The 16,308-nt window shown below is 56.9% G+C and overlaps 5 protein-coding genes across 5 annotated transcripts; 1 reads left to right on the top strand and 4 right to left on the bottom strand.

Annotated features, from left to right (window-relative positions):
• Window positions 1-1,973: 1,973 nt before the first annotated feature.
• On the top strand, window positions 1,974-2,946 carry SPRG_16255 (hypothetical protein; the record flags this gene model as incomplete). Its single annotated transcript, XM_012355513.1, has 2 exons — window positions 1,974-2,295; window positions 2,348-2,946. 2 exons carry the CDS (start codon window positions 1,974-1,976, stop codon window positions 2,944-2,946), a joined length of 921 nt encoding a protein of 306 aa, XP_012210903.1.
• A 470-nt stretch (window positions 2,947-3,416) lies between these two features.
• Window positions 3,417-4,322, bottom strand: SPRG_16254 (hypothetical protein). The gene is made up of 3 exons (XM_012355512.1): window positions 4,292-4,322; window positions 4,019-4,246; window positions 3,417-3,967 (listed from the first exon to the last, which is right to left on the bottom strand). The coding sequence occupies exons 1-3, from the start codon at window positions 4,296-4,298 to the stop codon at window positions 3,492-3,494; spliced, it is 711 nt and encodes a 236-aa protein (XP_012210902.1). The 5' UTR covers window positions 4,299-4,322; the 3' UTR covers window positions 3,417-3,491.
• A 1,340-nt stretch (window positions 4,323-5,662) lies between these two features.
• SPRG_16253 (hypothetical protein) lies at window positions 5,663-6,768 on the bottom strand (the record flags this gene model as incomplete). Its single annotated transcript, XM_012355511.1, has 1 exon — window positions 5,663-6,768. The coding sequence occupies exon 1, from the start codon at window positions 6,755-6,757 to the stop codon at window positions 5,663-5,665; it is 1,095 nt and encodes a 364-aa protein (XP_012210901.1). The 5' UTR covers window positions 6,758-6,768.
• A 6,806-nt stretch (window positions 6,769-13,574) lies between these two features.
• Window positions 13,575-14,481, bottom strand: SPRG_16252 (hypothetical protein; the record flags this gene model as incomplete). Its single annotated transcript, XM_012355510.1, has 4 exons — window positions 13,575-13,694; window positions 13,722-13,807; window positions 13,847-14,419; window positions 14,463-14,481. The coding sequence occupies 4 exons, from the start codon at window positions 14,479-14,481 to the stop codon at window positions 13,575-13,577; spliced, it is 798 nt and encodes a 265-aa protein (XP_012210900.1).
• Window positions 14,482-14,807: 326 nt separating this feature from the next.
• SPRG_16251 (hypothetical protein) lies at window positions 14,808-16,229 on the bottom strand. The gene is made up of 7 exons (XM_012355509.1): window positions 16,005-16,229; window positions 15,783-15,946; window positions 15,644-15,725; window positions 15,472-15,598; window positions 15,274-15,422; window positions 14,988-15,220; window positions 14,808-14,941 (listed from the first exon to the last, which is right to left on the bottom strand). The coding sequence occupies exons 1-7, from the start codon at window positions 16,213-16,215 to the stop codon at window positions 14,819-14,821; spliced, it is 1,089 nt and encodes a 362-aa protein (XP_012210899.1). The 5' UTR covers window positions 16,216-16,229; the 3' UTR covers window positions 14,808-14,818.
• Window positions 16,230-16,308: the final 79 nt, after the last annotated feature.

The following is a 16,308-nucleotide window of genomic DNA, read 5'->3' as shown; positions in this document are numbered from 1 at the left end:
GTACTGGTAGAGAGAATAGGCGAGTGGCTTGAGACACGACTGATTTTGAACGCTCTAAACTGCGAATTTGGCACAAAATGTCATCGCTTGATTGATACGCATACAAAATCAAGTTCTTATCTCGTGCACTTGGTCTGCGGTCAAATTTTGTCTTGCGTAGCTGCACCAATGCAGGCCATATACGTATCAATACTAAAAGCGAGCTTAAATTATGCGGATTTGCCGGATACGCCAGATAGTGGCGCCAATAGCTCGTTTTACGAAATTGGAATTCCGCTGGGTGTTATTTTCGGAGCCAGACCAAAGGATTATTTCGTAAACCGGTGCTATTTACCTATACAAAGCGTGCTGTAAATGCGTGTTCGTTCTCGCTTCTACAAGGGTACCATTCGGTGTAGCTGACGACGCCTGCGTACGGCCATTGGTGCTACGGCCTAGGCCCGATTCGACGATGTATGGCTATCCAAGAAGGCCGTCTCGGGCTCCAGATCGTATCTTGGGCAGCCGCTGCGCTGTTCATGCCGTCGCCGCGCTCTCGCCGATTTGATGAAGGCACGCACCATCGACGTAACGCTAGCTCATTTCCGTCGCTGGATGTAGATGTCGCCACGTCGACACGCCTAGCAAGGTGTGCGAGCTCCCACTTGTCTCGTGCAACCGGTCACACATCTCGATTGTCGGTCGTATCGGACGTATATTCGCGACGAGGTACCATCTGCGCAGTCTCTCTTGCGCTAATGGTCGCCAATGGTTGATGTACGCACTGTGCTTTGGCTTGGCTTGATGCACTCACGTCTGTTGTTGCTAGGTGTGAGCCAGAGGTGCACATGAAAGATATGGATGCGCACGAAGCTCTCAGCGTGCAACGGCAGCCTCATCTACCATTGCGCCACTTCCTTCCAGTCCCGTCAAGAACGAGAAGCCATTCACGCCGTGTGGTAGTGCATGAAAAGCTTGTCAAATACTAGTATCGAGGCTAAAAATTTGACGGCCTTGGTAGTACCGGAATGGGTAGCAAGTCGAGCCGGGTGGATAAGCACTCATTTTTACAATGTATCCATTTATAAAGGTTTTATGTATGTACTGGACACGACTGTACATGTACTATGTACTGTACGTCGCGAGCCGGGGCAGCGTCGCTATCTGTGAGCGAGATTCGTAGGCGCATTCACAGCCACTGTCATTTCAACACTCAGCACAGTGCCAGTACTTGTAGCTCATACACGGCACGAAGTCCAGCAAGTCGAGAACAACGGTGCTTCCTTGCGGCACGTCTTGACGACGATTCCCTTCACTCTCCAGCAGCGAGGGAGCCACACTCAAAGTTGAAGAAAATCATCCAGGTCTGCAATCGTCCTAGAATGGTCGGTCACACGTGGTGCGGTGGAGGAGTAGCGATCACAAAGGTTGCTGTGGGAGAAATTCGCGCGTACAAACGTCGACGACGGTCGTTGCGGTCGCAGCGCCACGTGGAAAATTTTCTTTAGAAACCCTCGTTGTTGCAAGAGGTTCTCTCGGAGCATCCACAAAGGTTGCTCTTTGCAGTTTAAAATTTTGACTTTTTGTAGAGAGAAAATCCGAATCATCGAAAATGACCTCCGAAGTCTGGTCGCATTTTTGTTTTGCATGCCCAATGCTAGATTGGGACCCTTTGTACCACCAAAAACGAGACCTCAAGCTGCTCGTCATGCGTGAGGCCCTCGCCCTCGCTGCATGTTCCGGCAACGCTACTCTTGCCAAGTCGCGTTCGATTTACCGTGTGCCCGCAGATACGCCGAAAGCCGTTGTGTGCCACGTCGGGGCTGTCGCGCCGATGATAGCGCCTCGAACCACGGGCCGCAGACTGTCGGAACCTTTGAGCTGGCAGACGACGGCACCACTTCACAAATTTGAAGCCCCATCGTCAGCGTCAACGCGCCAACCCCCGACCGCGCCCGAGCCCGAGCCATTGCAGTTACTCTCAGACACGACCGATGCAAGCGCTGCTCGGGCAGGCGGGGCGAAGCAAGCGCAAGCCCCAGGTGATTCCTTCGATGCGCTGCGGTCGCCGGAGCTTTGTGTACACTGGACAACCTCGGTCATCCTCCAAACGTCCCCAGCACTTTGGAAGGTCTTTGCACGCGCCGCATCGACGCCGACAGCGCTTTCTGCCAGAAGAGAAACCCGGCGCCACTCGGCTCCCGAGCGTCGGTTCGAGACAGTACTTCGGGTTCCACTTGCGTGCGAAGGGTCTAGACCCGCGGCGGTGGCCCAGCGTTCTGCTATACGCGCAGCTCACGGAAAACCCCGCGCCAAGTCGGGTACGTGTAGCCTGCTAACGATTTCGACCCAAAAGATCTGGTCGTAGGCGTGCCAACCCAAGGGGGCTCGAAGCAGTGCCCCCTCATTCCCAAGCGTGGGGCCCAACTCCATGAGCTCGCCGCGCACCCAGTGGCATCTAGCACTGTGAACAAAGCACCGATGCGACCAGCGAGTTCGCTCATGGCGTCACCTACCGAGGAGATGAGTACAAAGGAGACACACGTCGACATGGACACATGCTGCGGGCAAAGAGCACGGGCCCTTGTGACTCAGCTGCAAGCAGCGCGAGACGAATGCACAGCTATGAAGACGGCGCTTCACCAGGCGGTCGCGGCGCAAGCGGCGATCGTGGCTGCCTCGTGGATAGCCCAGAGAAATCTTCGAGACGAGATGCAGCGTCGCCTTCTCACAGATCGTCGTCGTGAAGCCGAAGTTGCAACAAAGCACGCGCAGGAGCTCCAAGCTCTGCGGCGTGAGCTCAATCAGGTGGCGGGTGAGCTCGAAGGAGCCCTCGCAAACCACGCGGCGAGTGTCGTCGCCTACAACGAGTTGTTTGCGTCAACTGTCGCCGGCAACAAGATCGAGGTGGCCTTTCTCGAGGCTCAAATTGAAGGTGCAGCCAGCGCCATAGCGTTACATTTGTAGTACCAGACTAAGAAACGCCTCAGATCGCTCGACGATTTATTAGCTGTAAGAGCAATGAGGAAAGACAATAGCCTAGCTTTACGGACGCATAGAATAGTGACCTGGCACGCTGGAGCTTGCGGCAGCGACAGCCTCGTTCAGCTTCCGCTTCTGCTCATGGCCAAGTGCCCAATCGCTTGAGGCTGCTGAGAGCCTCGAGGTTCTTCTGGTACGACGAACAAGACATGAGCCGCGACGACCGGGCCAAATAGCTGCAGTTTACGACCGGGGCGTCACGCATGCCGGTGCTCGGGGCCTCACTAGTTTCGACGGGACACTCTGTCCGTTCTTGCTCCAAGCCAAGGGATAGAAAAACAATCTTATTCCCTCGCTCCAAGCGGTGTCGTATCGTACGCGGCACTCGGTTGTAACCGGCTCGACGACTTGCCACCGCACCTGACGCGGACGGTCCTGCACGAGGCGCTTTGGGCACGAACTCGGTTGGCTGCATTCACGCGTGTGTAGCAGAAAACTTGTATAATTATGACGGCGTAATACATTCGTGGCTAGTGGTGCAGAATGTTGGACGGACGACTGTCTCGCCAGTCGGACTTGGCTTCCATCATCACAGGGCGGCTCTCTCGCCAGTCGGACTTGGCTTCCATCATGACGTCGCAGGCTGACAGCTGCGTCTCGTTGTCGGCCATGACGGGCGTGCACTGGTCGCCGTTCGTTTGGCCTCGGTACTCGTACTGTGAGGGTTTGAAGCCGCCATGCGACCCCTTGTAGCCACCGTGGGGCACAGGCGACGTATCGACGTTCGTCGCGTACAGCCAGTGGTCGGACTGCAGTTGGCGCGACCGGCGGCGATAAAAGAGCACACCGAGCACAAGAAACGTGAGAAGCAGGAGGATCGTTGTGACGGTCATCGCAATCGCAAGCCCGTTCCAGACAGACGCATCCTCCGGTGCCATCGTCGTCGCTTCGGGCGTCGCTGTTGCGGTCTTGTTGAGGACCTTGGGAATGACGACGTCGGTCGTCGCTACAAAGAGGTGGCGCATGGTATGTCAACTCGAGGGCTATGGTAGCGTACAGCAGTCGGCCAGCGTGCCTTGGAAGGGGCAGATTTTGGTGCCGGTGACGCGTTCGTAACACAGGTTCTTGCCCTTTGCGTCCGTGTAGAGGCACGGTGGGCAGAGCTGGGTCGCGCGGTCGCACGGCGTGGCGCCGTGCGCGAAGCACGTCGCCATTGAGCTGCAGATCGGGCTCAGGTTCGCGGCGAGTGGCTGTGAAAGGCAAAGCAGCAGCAGCGTGGCAACGACTGTCGGACAGGTTAGCCTCGCGGTGGCCTCGTTAGACGCAGTACCTCGCATGGTCCGACTGCTGGCGACGAGTTCAATTCGACAATCAACGAAGCAAGCATCGACGAGCCATGTGGCATCAGGTGCGTGTATCAGATAGGCTGGCTTTCCATACATACTTGGACCAAGTCGTTGGCCATGTCTGTCACGTGAGCACCCGAGTTTGCCATAGACACGGGTTGTCGTCACGCGAGTGGGACGTCGATTAAAAGAGCATTCAGCCCTCGTTCTTTAAATGATCATTGGCTTTCTACTTGCGCTCGTATACAATAGAAAACAAAAGTGCCTATTCTTTTTGTTTTTTAAACGACCCGGCGTCCTTCAAGCATATGATTGGTTAAAATGCAGAGGCGCTCGGCGTCTCATTGGGTGAAACAAGTCGGGACTCTCCCCAAGAGCGGCAAACTCCAGTTCGATGAGCCTGATAAAGTCCGAGGTCCGAGGCTCGAGGCGAGCATGCCGGGACGAACGAGCGTGATAGTAACGAGGGTACAAGGACAAGACGGGATGGTCGTCAACGTCGACGATGTCCTCGGATATATGCCACTCTAAGCTGGTTCGCCGCCGACCAGACGAGCTTCGAATTTGCAACTGCTGAACAGAACTACACCACGCTTCCTAGACAAGCGCTTTGCGACGTAGCACAACCCCGCAAACAAATGACGCGGCTCGCGTGGACCAGCTCTAAATGTATGCCGCATAAACACACCGAGCACGTTTATTTGCAGAACCAATCGCCTCCTCGGCAAGGCCGGTTGAACTTGCGCGCAATCTCTCCCTCCCTGCGATGTGCCGCATTTATGAATACTTGTGTACTCAATTGTTGCTGAGATGGATCGTCACTTCAAATGTCCGTAAGAGTAGCCGCTCGCAGTAAAGGTACGGACACTATGACAACGGCGAGGCATCCTGGGTGTGCTCACCAGCGCGCGACGCACGTTTGCCGGCATCCTGTCCTTGAATTGAAGCGATTGATGTCGAGGAATGAGCTCGCGGTAGAAATCGAGAGTACGTGCCAAGTAGCTTGACGACACCATCACGTTCCGAGACGATGCGCGAGTTCAGCCTTGGCAACCCAAACTACTAGTACCAGTTCTGGATCGCTTCCAGCAGAATGGACAACCCAGTTTCATCCTAGGGTGCCTTCGTGAGCAAGACGGCGTCGTTTTTGTAAAGGCGATCGATGCTGTCGCTCGATACAGACTCGAGAACGTAAGTGCGTTGCGCTCGGCGAGCATACTGCCGGTGTTTCCAAGTTGCTATCGTGTATCCTTGGAGCTATCACACAACGTGACGTCTTTGGCCACGAAAATGAGCTTGGCGATTTCCACATACAGGGGTGCCAGGCAAACATTTATTAACACTGTAAAGTGGCGCTACGTCCCCGTGTGCTTGTGCGAATCGAGCGCCATGTACATCGCATAGTCGGAAATCACGTTCAGATCCAAGTCCTCGAGTTTCTCGTCGGGGTAGCCCTTGAAGTGAAACACAAACTTGCTGAACCGCACGTCGTTCTGCCACGTGTGCAGGTGTGCATGCTCGTGCGGCGACTCGGACGACGACGACGGAAAGTCGAGCATATCGGTACGGGTTTCGAACCCGGTCGACCGCGTGCAGTGGTTGATGGCAATGTCGCCGCTGTACATGGTCAAGACGCCGTAGTGCCACTTTGGCCAGCCTTTGGTGCCGTACGCCTCGCTCTTCTCTTCGTCGGTAAACTCGTGCTCGCGAAGGTACATCATAGTCTCGACGCTGAGCTTGGCGCACTCCTTGAGCGTCGTTGCTGGGCCATACCACGTCGAGCCAATGTTGTGCTGCGTGGCTTCGGTCAGGTTGAGGTCGCGGCTGATACGCGCGAGGCGGTCGCACGTGCCAGGCCCACAGTAGCCGCCAAGACCGACAGCAAACGAGTCGGGCTTCCACGTGGCAAACGCAGGTGTGAGGAACGTATCGATATCGGTGCGGAGGATCCAGTCGTAGTTGGCGGTGGCGGGCAAGTCGACGGCGAGGACATTGACCGAGTCAGCGTAGGCGTAGGTGAAGTTTTCGTTCTGGAGCTTGGTGTAGTTTTGGACCGCGACACACTTGTTGGGCTCGTCGTGCGCGGCCCGAGGCGCGTCCGTGCACCCGAGCTCGGCCAGCAGCGGGACAGGACCGTCACTGACAACGACAATGTCGGTGCGCCACAACGCTGGTTCGTGCTTTTGCATCTCGAGCCAGCTGCGGTGGAACCAGCGAAACTCAGAGAGGAACCGGTCGTTGCCGCTGCTGGCGGGCAAGAAGAGGACAGCGGCGCGGCTAAAGGTACTCAAGTGGTGCGTCGACAACGCGGCCTCGCGCTTGGTGCGGAACTTGCGGAGCGACATGGCGAGGTACGAGGATTCGTCCAGATACGTGACCAGCGCTGCGCACGCCAAGATGCACATGAGGCCCACGGCGAGGAGCGCGCGCCGGAAGGTGCACGCCGTCATGACCAAATCACCGTGTGCGATATCGTCGTCGCATCCCGGACGTACATTGTCGTACTGTACGTCTTGCGTTTTATATGACGTATGATACGGTATCGTACATTACGTATGAACGACACGGAAATAGTGTTATTGAAATACATTGTACCGGTAAATACCATTAGGCAAGGCTCGTGGGCGCGGTCGCCTCTTCTTCGCTGCTGTCGCTCTCTTCGCAGTCCAGTTCCATAACGCCGCCTAGCGCGAGTGCTTGACGCTTGGCCTCACGAGCCGCCCTGGCGCTTGTTCCTGAGTGCTGCACCCACCAATAAAGATGACCCGGGGTACATCATCCGGAGAACGTCTTTTCATCCCGATAATGGGTGTGGCGACCCGGTGTACCCACCATGAGGGTGGACACTTTGAGACTCCGCCTCTGTAAATGGCCTCACTTCGAGTTTCTAATTATCCACAACTAAACATGCTACGAAGAAGATCAAACTGTCAAAGTGTTCCTCTTTGTCTTGGCTATCGATTTACAGTGGGTTTGGCATGCATTCGATATTTTGTCCGCCAAAAAGGTCTTCGATCTCTGTCGGTGTAAGGTGCGGGCGACTGTAGTCACGTCAAGACCTCAAACTTGGAACCCCAAGAGGCTATTTTGCCAAAATGAATGCAGCCGGTTGAGCCCGTCGCGTCTACGCCAGCACAAAATTCTTCGATTTAGCGGAATTCAAGCAATGACACTATGTGTGCAAAGCTGCGTCTAGCAAAAATTTGCGGCTTTGCGCGAGGTTATTGCTTTTTATCGCGTAAATCTGGTTGAGCCCGTCTCGTCTAGGTGTAGCTCGAATTCTACCACCGTACGAATACAGAGCAATAACACTATGTGTGCAGAGGTGGTGATGATGCACCGACGATTTTGTACGCGTTTTATTCGTTTGCCATCCCGAGCTATTTGGACGATTATATGGTCATTTTTCTACACCAATTCTCGAAACGTGATGCGTAAACGACGGTGCTGCGTATGTACCGCTGCAAAGTACTAGATGAAAGTAGATGATGGAGGTGGCATTGTGGACTTAGTATCATGAACAAGTTGTTCTACAGATCGAGTCCAAGACGTCTGATGGTGGGATCTGCACGACGCTGTGTGGGACTAGGTAGCTTTACAGCTGGCGTCTGCAATCGAGGCGACGCAGGTCATTTAGACCACCACGAGTGCCCGTATAGTGTCGGCACCTAAAGTGAACGTGCTCAAAAGCGTCCTAAACCGGGCGAAGTTATTCGCTTTGATCGGTTACAGGTGGCTCAATCATCCGCGTCTACGAGGATGCCGACAACTTGCCGTGCGCGGAGTGCACAGTGATTGCTCCATATATACCGGTATATCAACGTGTTCCGCGTTATCTTCCTTACATAGTGTTTGCATAAGTAGTGCTACGCCTGAATGCATGGAAGCTGGTACCATCCAGCGTACTCCTTGGTACTACCGGTAGTAGTGGTGTCCGTGCAAGTGTGTTTTCCCCATACATTGTGTGGGATTCAAAATGACGAGGCTTTTCTGTGCTGTTGTGTAAAATGGTAGGTCCGACACCCGTCATCATACTACAGAGACGCGACCGTCTCTGGTGAAGGCGGTCGATGTGGTGTAGTGACAGCGTAGAATACCGCGCTACGGACGCGCATGCGACCTCACTGGTCATCTTCGACGAGCAACGCTGGACGCGACCTACCGGCAGCATCGTACCCGACACTGGATGCGGCTGGTTTCCTGGCGACGGTAGAAAAGCGGTGCAGGCAAAACCGTCCAAAATCACAGGACCTCAAAGGGCGTCAGGTGGGGGCCTATCTCTTTTACGTTTTGGTCTCATTTTTTAACATGATACATATACAGTAAGTATGCAATAAAATAAAAAGACGCCTCAAATATCAAACTAGTCGCGTCGATGAGATGCGGTGGCGGCAAGCATGCATGCGCGCGCTTCGAAGGCCGGACTAAGCGCGCGCGAACCTACGACTAACTAAGGGGTGGCTTCCATTTTCCAGAGAGCTTGAAGCAGAGGCTGACGATGGTGGGCCGCTTTGTTACGAGTCGCCCCGGCCGTGGTGGGACGATCGCTTACGAGCTCGACCTGGCGAGTGTCACGGCGGTCTTTCCGTCGCATGACGTCTCGACGGCGCTCAAGGCCATGGTCGAAGTCTCGCTCCGCGACGTTGGCAGCCTTCTCCCCAAGGACACCCACGATGTCGACACCGCCAAGCTCCAAGAGTTCTTCCCGGACGGCCTCCAGGCTACGGACGAGCTCGTCGTGGTGCCGTACAACGAGGCGCGCGCGCAAATGGTGTTGCCCACCGACCTCCCAACTCTTCCTCTCGGTCACCGCGCTGCGTTCATCGGGCAAGGGAAACTGGAGATCGCTCCGGGTATCGACACGAAGCAGTTCATCGCGATTGGCGGCCGACAACTCGACCTCCTCCTTGCGGGGAAGCATCGCCTCATGAAGTGGAAGCGCGACGTCCAAAACTGCTTGAGCTCTCCGCTGCGATCCCGGTCGACCCGCCGACAACGCCTCAGCGTATCAGAGGCAACCCGCACATCATGACGTCTCCATCACCTCAGCGCATCAGAGGCAACCCACACCTCGCGGCGTCTCCGTCATCCCAACTCATTGGCGGGCGCTTCGTGACGTCTCCGTCGCCGCGACGCTTGACGCCGTTGCCGTCGCGATCACCACAATTGATCGAGTTCATTCCGCAGCCGTCGCCGGTGTCATCGCCCGCCAAGAAGAAGACGAAGGCCGGCGCGCGTCTCCAGGCGGTGGTGGAGCTCGACCCGATCGAGGCGATGAAGACGGCGTTCAACGACGCCAAGGCGCCCAAGGCGCTCAAGACGCCGAAAACATCGACCGAGACGCGCGCGTTTTTTCTCCAAGTGCTGTTGTCCTGAGCGGCGTCGCATCTATGATGGGGCGTCTCTCCTCGCAGGCGGTCGACCCTGTCGTCGACCGCTTGTGTCAGTCCTTTGCGAGACTAGCAATCTCCCCTAAGAAGAAGGAGATTGCTAGTCTCTACGTATGCGAACTCTTTGTAAGGAAGATAACGCGAAACACGTTCATATATATATATATAAGTGCTGTTGTCCGAGGCGCCCGAGTTCTCGTCCAAGATGTCCACGACGGAAACATACAAGAAGCATTTCACCGCGCTTCTCGTCGCCGAAGCCAAAGCCGCGATGATTTCGGGGTACGTTTTCCCTCGATATCGCACGCCAATCTCATATTTTCTATGCAAATGTAGGCAAAGCACGCTGCCTGCCACGTACACTGAGCTCACCGCCTCGTTCGACGGCGTCTCGGACCCGAACGCTGCGACGTTCCAAACGCGAGGCAAGAACACGCTCATCCTTGGCGACGTCGTCCGCCTCAAGGTGCGCGAATCGGCTGCCTCGTCTCCTCAATGCGCATAAAACGATTAGGTCGACAATTCGCGACGAGCTATCGGCATCGTCGAGCGCGTGCATGGAAACATGGTCGACGTCGTCTTACTCCAGGCAACGAAGACGGCGCTCGACCTCCCGAAGGCCACGGAGATCGAAGCCAAGGTGGTTGCGTCGCTGGTGACGACGCTGCGGATGGTCCAGGGCGTCGGCGCCGTCGACAAGTTGCCCGGGCACTTGCGCGACGTCGTGCTCAACCAGTCAAGTGCTGTTGCGTCCGTCTCGGTGCTCAAGGCTGCCGCGACCAAGCTCCGCGACGTTATCGAGAAGTCGACCGGGGTGCCCAAGATGTCGACCAATGGCAAGGGCAAGAAGGCGACCAAGAAGCAGGTACATGGATTCCTTTGCAGTCAATCGCCTCACGTTTATGCGACAGATGTCCAAGGAGGACGAAGACGTCGTGCTGACGCTCTTGACGGATCTCACCAAGATGAAGATCTCGGTCGAACCCCTCGAGGTAAGATCGTCGTATCGGAGGTATCAATGTTTCAATGCTTGGGTTCCTAGGTGACCCAGATTCACAACGTCGTGGCCGAGCTCGTCGACAAGGCCAAGGCGCCCACGGAAGCCATTGCGATGGCGGCGGCCACGCTTGACAACGTGTACCAGTCGCTCATCACGGTACACCTCTTGTCTACACCATCTGCGTGAAACTTATTCTTTTCTGTTCTAGCCGTCGCTCTATGACGTGGACCGCGCGGTGGCCGATCTCATCGCGTCGGAAATCAACCCGTCGCAGTTCAAGGCGCTGCGTCGCGGCCTCGGCAACCTTGAGACCGGTCTCTCGCTCTGGAAGGGGCCGCCGGGTACCGGCAAGACGACGACGATCTGCGCCCTCCTCTCGGCCCTGCTCTCCAAGGCGTCGCCGTCCAAGGGTCAGTTGCCGAGCGTCCTTGTGACCTCGGATTCCAACGCGGCGATCGACGAAATTATCGCGCGCGTCTTCTCGGTCGGGATTTTCGTCGTCGGCCACGCTACGAAAGTCCAAGCGCAGCTGCCGCGCCCGGAAGGACTTCCGACGCGGCCGTCAAGATGGGCAGTCGACCTGGCGCGCGGGACATTAGCCTCGCGACGGCAGCCGCGCAGTACAAGAAGGAGATCGACGACACGCTCCACAAGCTTCCCGCCGACGACAAGCGCGTCACGAGCCTCCGCGTCGAGAAGGAACTGAACAAGTGGGAGCTCTTGGCGCGCGTTGCGACCAAGGCCAACGTCGTCTTTGCGACGCACTCGTCGTGCGCTGGCGCCGACATGACGCACAAGCTCCGGCATTCGGGGTCCGCCTCTCTCTCACCCGATATCAACTCATCCCTTTGTGTCGGTAGCTTTGACGCGGTCATTGTCGACGAGTGCGGCCAAGCGCCCGAGCCGAGCTCGCTCCTCGCGCTTCTCGCGCAGGCCGGCCGGTTCTTTTTTGTGGGCGACACCAAGCAGCTCGCGCCGACCGTCCTCAGCGCCGACTCCAAGGCGCACGGCTTGGACGTCTCGCTCATGGAGCGCCTGGAAGCGTATCTGCCTGTTACGATGCTCAACGTACGCACCGATGGACGATCTGTCTTCTCATCGATTTGCAGGAGCAACATCGCATGCACCCGTTCATGAGTGCGTTCACGGCCAAGGCGTTCTACGACGCTGCCTTGACGGACGCGCCGGCGATCGCGCGACGCGTGCTGGCGCAGGACGCGGCCATGTACGCGCACCCGGCGTTCCAGCCGCTCACCGTCGTCGACATTGCTGGCATGGAAAAGCGTGTCGGCACCTCCAAGTACAACGACGCCGAAGTCACGTTTTGCATCGACCAGGTCCGTCCACCGCGGCGCACATCGTCATGCTGACATATCTTCTTTTTCGGTAGATCGAGCAACTCACGCGGACATTTTCGCGGGTTCAGAGCGGCGAGTGGAGCATTGGGATCATCACACCGTACAAGCCGCAAGTGCACAAGATTGTGGATGCCATTGACGCCAAGGTGGCAGCCAAGATGGCAACCAAGATGGAGACGACGCCGTGGAGCAGCATCGAAGTGTCCTCGGTCGACGGCTTCCAGGTACCTCTCGCAAGAGACCGTTGTTTACTGACGCAGGTTAGGGCCGTGAGAAGGACATCATCATCGTCTCGTGCGTCACAAGTGGTAAGGTGGGCTTCCTTGACGACGACCGACGCACCAACGTCATGACGTCGCGCAGCCGCCGCTTCTGCATCGTCAACTGTACGCATCTGCTGCTTGTGGATGAGGATGCTACATGCGAATAACGCAGGCAATGCGTCCGCACTGCAAGGCCACGCGACGTGGCGCATGCTGTTTGCGCACGCCAAGGACAAGTGCGCGTTTCTGGACGCCGGCGCCAAGCCCTTTGCGACCGTGTGGGCCGAAACCGAGGCCGACGACGCGCTCAAGGCCCGCGTCAACCACCAGCACGCGACGCTCCGCGCGACGCTCGAGCAGCGACGCGTCGATGACGAAGAAGAGAAGGCGAACCCGGACGAGGAAGAGAAGGCGGCCCCGGACGTGGAAGAATCCAAGAACGAAATGCCCTCGGACGCCAAGCGCAAGCGTCACGACAGTCCCAAGGTACACGTCTCCATTGGAACGCGCTCTTTCATGTATCTCATTCGTTTCTGAGACTAGGGGCGCGACGGGCACGAGAAGCGTCTTGGACAAGGGGTAGGGCAACCGAGGAATATCGTCAAATTGGCTCATGGGCATGTGTAGAAACCCGCGACGACAGTGCGTCGAACGTGATTCGCGCAGGCCAGCATGCACCGTCCGTCACCAGCCCGCGGAACGCGCCTGTGCTTCTCAATATTTATTCATATTTAATAATGCGTATTTACAGCAAGCACCTGCATGCGGTTGATCGGTATCGCTACGAAAGAATAGCTGCTCTCGCAAGACCCTTGGGAGTTTATGCTTGTCAAAATTTAAATCATTTCAAGCCTAGCACCTCGGCCAAGCCACGAGGACCATGACTCTGTCCGAGTCAAAGACGCAGAAGACGACGCTACGCGACACACAGACGACGACGGTCCACGGCGTCTACCTTGGAGGCGCGGCAACGATCCACACGCAGCTACTAGCTCCCTGGTGGCCACACAAGAGACCCACCAGCCAGCGCTTGCACGTCGTCTGCCCAAGCTTTCAACGGCGTTGCCAAGGAGAAGAAGGTTCACCCATACTCCTCAAGTCTCTCAGAAACCCTACCCACCACGTCAAGAAGACTTATTCTCATTGCAAAATGCAATGAATCAAACAGCCCGACTCGCCTTCAAGCTGCTCACACCACGTTCTTCTGGGGCGAGGAGGTATGTTCGTCAAAGCTCTGCGTCTGGAGGTACGGAGTGCTACTGGCCTTGCGTGGTGATAGCGCCCGATTGCCCGTGATGCGCTTGGACGTTGGGCGTGAAAAGCCTCAGATTCGAGTTGTGCGGCCGCAGCGGCGTCTCGGCCGCCATCTTGCGCTTCTACTCCATCTCGGACGTCGCGCACACAAGGCCGTTCGCGCGACGGGCGAGGCCGGCCGTCCCGAGGACACCAAGGCCGCACGAGCCCAAACATCCAAAACGCTTCCTTCGAGCTGCTCGAGCGCGTCGTCGCCGTGTCAATCCGGACATACGTGGCCGCCGCTTGGACACCAAAACAATCACAAAGAAGAGCGGCGCCGCAATGGACCGCCCGTGCACGCGAAAGAGACCAACGACCGCGGCCCACAGCGTCGCCGGGAGGCCCGCGCCCTTGACGGCAAACAGCGTGATCAGCAGCGCCTGGAGCGCGGTCTGGTCTTGGACGCCACAGATCTGGAACCGATCGTGGGCACCGAGAAGCGCCGCGCCAACGCCGACCAGCGTCACAAGCAGCAGTAGCTTGTGCTTCAGCTTCTCAATGTAAAAGAACGAGAGACTCGCAAAGAGGAGCTCCGTGCCGAGGCAGTTGGTCAGCATTAGCGGCCGGGCGAGGCCCGTAAAGACGCGGGCCGTGTCCACGTACAGCGGCAAGGACGAAAACGCCGAGATGCTCACAAGAAGCGTGCTCATGAACGCCTTATAGACGCCGTTGGCGCCGCTGTACTTGTGCACTTGCTTGGCCTGGAGCTCGTCGAGTTCGGCGGCCACGTCTTGGCGCCGACGTAGGAGCACGAGGCACGCCTTGCACGCCTCTTCGCCGTGGCGGGCCAGCACCCACTTGGGACCTTCCGGCAGCAAGTTGATGGCCGGCGTGAGGCACGCAACCACGAGGAAGCTCGTGGGCCATGTCGATGGATCTGGAAGATGCAACGACGTGTCGTCATCGCTCTCGGAAATCAAGATATTTTGGGACGCCGCTTTTTTTCATGTCGGCCATGTGTTTTAATTCGGACGTCATGCGGTTCGATACAAATCACAAGATGGGTTTGATGAAGTGGCTTTAAAATGCTGCAGCCCACTGAATATCATTAAGCGTGCATTGTGGCTATTTTTTGGATTGGATAAAATGCAACCCGAAACGGATTTGATTGGCCCATGACAAAATTTGAGCGACCTGCGATTGGTCGAAATACGAATATTGGGTTTTCGAGCCTTTGCGAGAGGCTGGCTCGCCTGTCGTTCCATTAGGACGACGAGGCTGCGCTGCTATTTGCTTGGAGCCACGCCACTTCAGCGTCGACGATCGATTTGAGGCGGATGAGGAGCTGGCTGTTGACGACGATTTCGAGGCCCCGTGCTTGCATCAACTACATGTTTTTGATGTTGAAGCGCGACAAGGGGTAGGTGCAGTACCTGCTCGACGTCCTTCTTGAGAAAGACGCACGCCTTCTCGAACCGGTCCTTCTCGACGCCGCGCTTGAAGAGCGGGTACTCGATGTTTGGGTCGTTCACATCGTCTCGCATGAACGAGCGCGACGAGCAGTGCACGATGGTATACCGGAGGTTCACGTCGAGATACTTGGCGAGCATAAATACAAAGTGGGCAATGTAGCCGAGCGCCGTCGAGAGCATTTCATCGTCTTTGCCTATCGATCGCCGCATTTTTGACGCCATCGACACCTTGATACACTCTTGATACCGTTGGCCACGTCGGCGTTCATAAATTTGATGCCGCCAATGCAATATTCGCCCGCGCCAACGTACGAGATGGGGTAAATGTCATGGAGCTGGACGACCAAATGGGCTTGCTTGGATCGGATTTTGTGGGCGACCTTGAGCACCTCGGTCCTACGGTGCATGCATTGGTTTGTATGCGGCGCATGGGATGCTTGCGAACCGTCGTTCCCAGATACCGCTGCGCTCGTCACTCGCCTTGTTGTGAATGTCCAGAAGGTGCACGAGCGTCCGCGGAATGCGCTCATCGAGCTGCAGCAGCTGCTTCTCGACCTTGACGACCGATTTCACTAGACGCGGATCACACGGCCGTCCCATCCGATCTCGCGTCGTACCCCGTGACTGCGCTTGTTTGCGCTCGTCCACTTCCTTGCGCAAGGCGAGAATGCGGTTCTGAAGCCGCAGCCGCTGCTGTTCCTAATGACGGAGACGATGAGTCGTCGTCGTCGTCCCCTTCGAGTCGTGGCGCGCGACCTTTTCGGCGGCCGCTTCGTGCGCCGCGAGCTGCTGTGCAATGCGCTCGCGCTTGGCTTCGATACTACGCTTGCGCTGCTCGATCTCGGCAAGAAGACCAACGCTGGTGTTGAGCAGCAGCGCGGCCGTCGGCAGCGAGTACTGGGTCTCGCGCACTATGCCCTCTACACAGACGCACTCTGGATGAGGACCGCGCCGAGGAGAATGGCAGAGAGAAAGCACCTTTGCGCCGACGACCGTTCATGGCGCCGCTCTGCACCAAATGCAGCATCGTATCCCGCGGGACAAAGTACTGCTCCGAGTCTTTGTCGAGCTGGAAGCCGAGGATGAGAGTGTTGAGCGGCAGTCCGTAGAGCTCGCGGTAGTCGCAGTGCAGCGGCTCGAGCGCATCCAGCTGCACGACGAAGCGAAGGACTTCCTCAAAGCTCCGCATGTCGTGGCGCCTGCATCATGGACATCCTATGGGTGATGATGGCCGGGCTGCGAGACATGTACCCGTCGCTTTCGTCGGTGGCGGTCGACCTGG

Source organism: Saprolegnia parasitica, assembly GCF_000151545.1.
Source record: "Saprolegnia parasitica CBS 223.65 unplaced genomic scaffold supercont2.255, whole genome shotgun sequence".
Lineage (NCBI taxonomy): Eukaryota > Oomycota > Saprolegniomycetes > Saprolegniales > Saprolegniaceae > Saprolegnia > Saprolegnia parasitica.
The sequence above is the reverse complement of the archived record's forward strand: the minus strand, read 5'-3'. Positions and strand labels throughout refer to the sequence as shown.